This window comes from Myotis davidii, unplaced genomic scaffold (genome assembly GCF_000327345.1).
Source record: "Myotis davidii unplaced genomic scaffold, ASM32734v1 scaffold142, whole genome shotgun sequence".
Lineage (NCBI taxonomy): Eukaryota > Metazoa > Chordata > Mammalia > Chiroptera > Vespertilionidae > Myotis > Myotis davidii.
In genome coordinates this window covers 1206085-1206608 of record NW_006294400.1, presented here as the reverse complement: position 1 = coordinate 1206608, position 524 = coordinate 1206085, and the positions used below count along the sequence as shown (strand labels likewise).

The following is a 524-nucleotide window of genomic DNA, read 5'->3' as shown; positions in this document are numbered from 1 at the left end:
CCCCCCCCCCCGCCCTTGGAGCCTCAGTTCCCCATCTGGACAGTGGGGTTGACCATGCATAATGGGCAGGAGGCGTTGTTATGCGGAGGGAGGAACAGGCCGTGTTTGGGTTGGGGTTCTATTCCCGGTGGGAGGTGGGACCCGGGTGGGTTCCGAGCTATGATGCTCAATCCCGCTCCCTCTCCAACACCTCCACCCCCTGCCTTTGGAGCAGAATATGCCGAGTTCCTGCACTGCAAGGGGAAGAAATTCACCGACTTCGAGGAGGTGCGCCTGGAGATCGAGGCTGAGACCGACCGGGTCACCGGCACCAACAAAGGCATCTCGCCGGTGCCCATCAACCTCCGAGTCTACTCGCCGCACGGTGAGAAGGCCTGCCGGGTTGGCCGGTCGGCCTCTGGGGTTCCCTGGCTCAGCCTCGCCCCCGAGGACCGTTTTCTTGGCCCCACCCCTTTGCTGGCTCCGCCCCTCCGCAGACTCCGCCCCCACAGCGGTCCTCTGAGCATCCTACCCCGCCCCGCCCA

The 524-nt window shown here is 65.1% G+C and overlaps 1 protein-coding gene across 1 annotated transcript in view; it reads left to right on the top strand.

Annotated features, from left to right (window-relative positions):
• Positions 1-524, top strand: part of DNM1 (dynamin 1) — a gene marked incomplete at its 3' end in the record, with an annotated part of 32741 nt that overhangs the window by 795 nt on the left and 31422 nt on the right. The window contains exon 3 of the mRNA XM_015567132.1: positions 215-364. Within this exon, the coding sequence (XP_015422618.1) occupies positions 215-364 (150 nt within the window). The remainder of the gene's footprint in view (positions 1-214; positions 365-524) is intronic.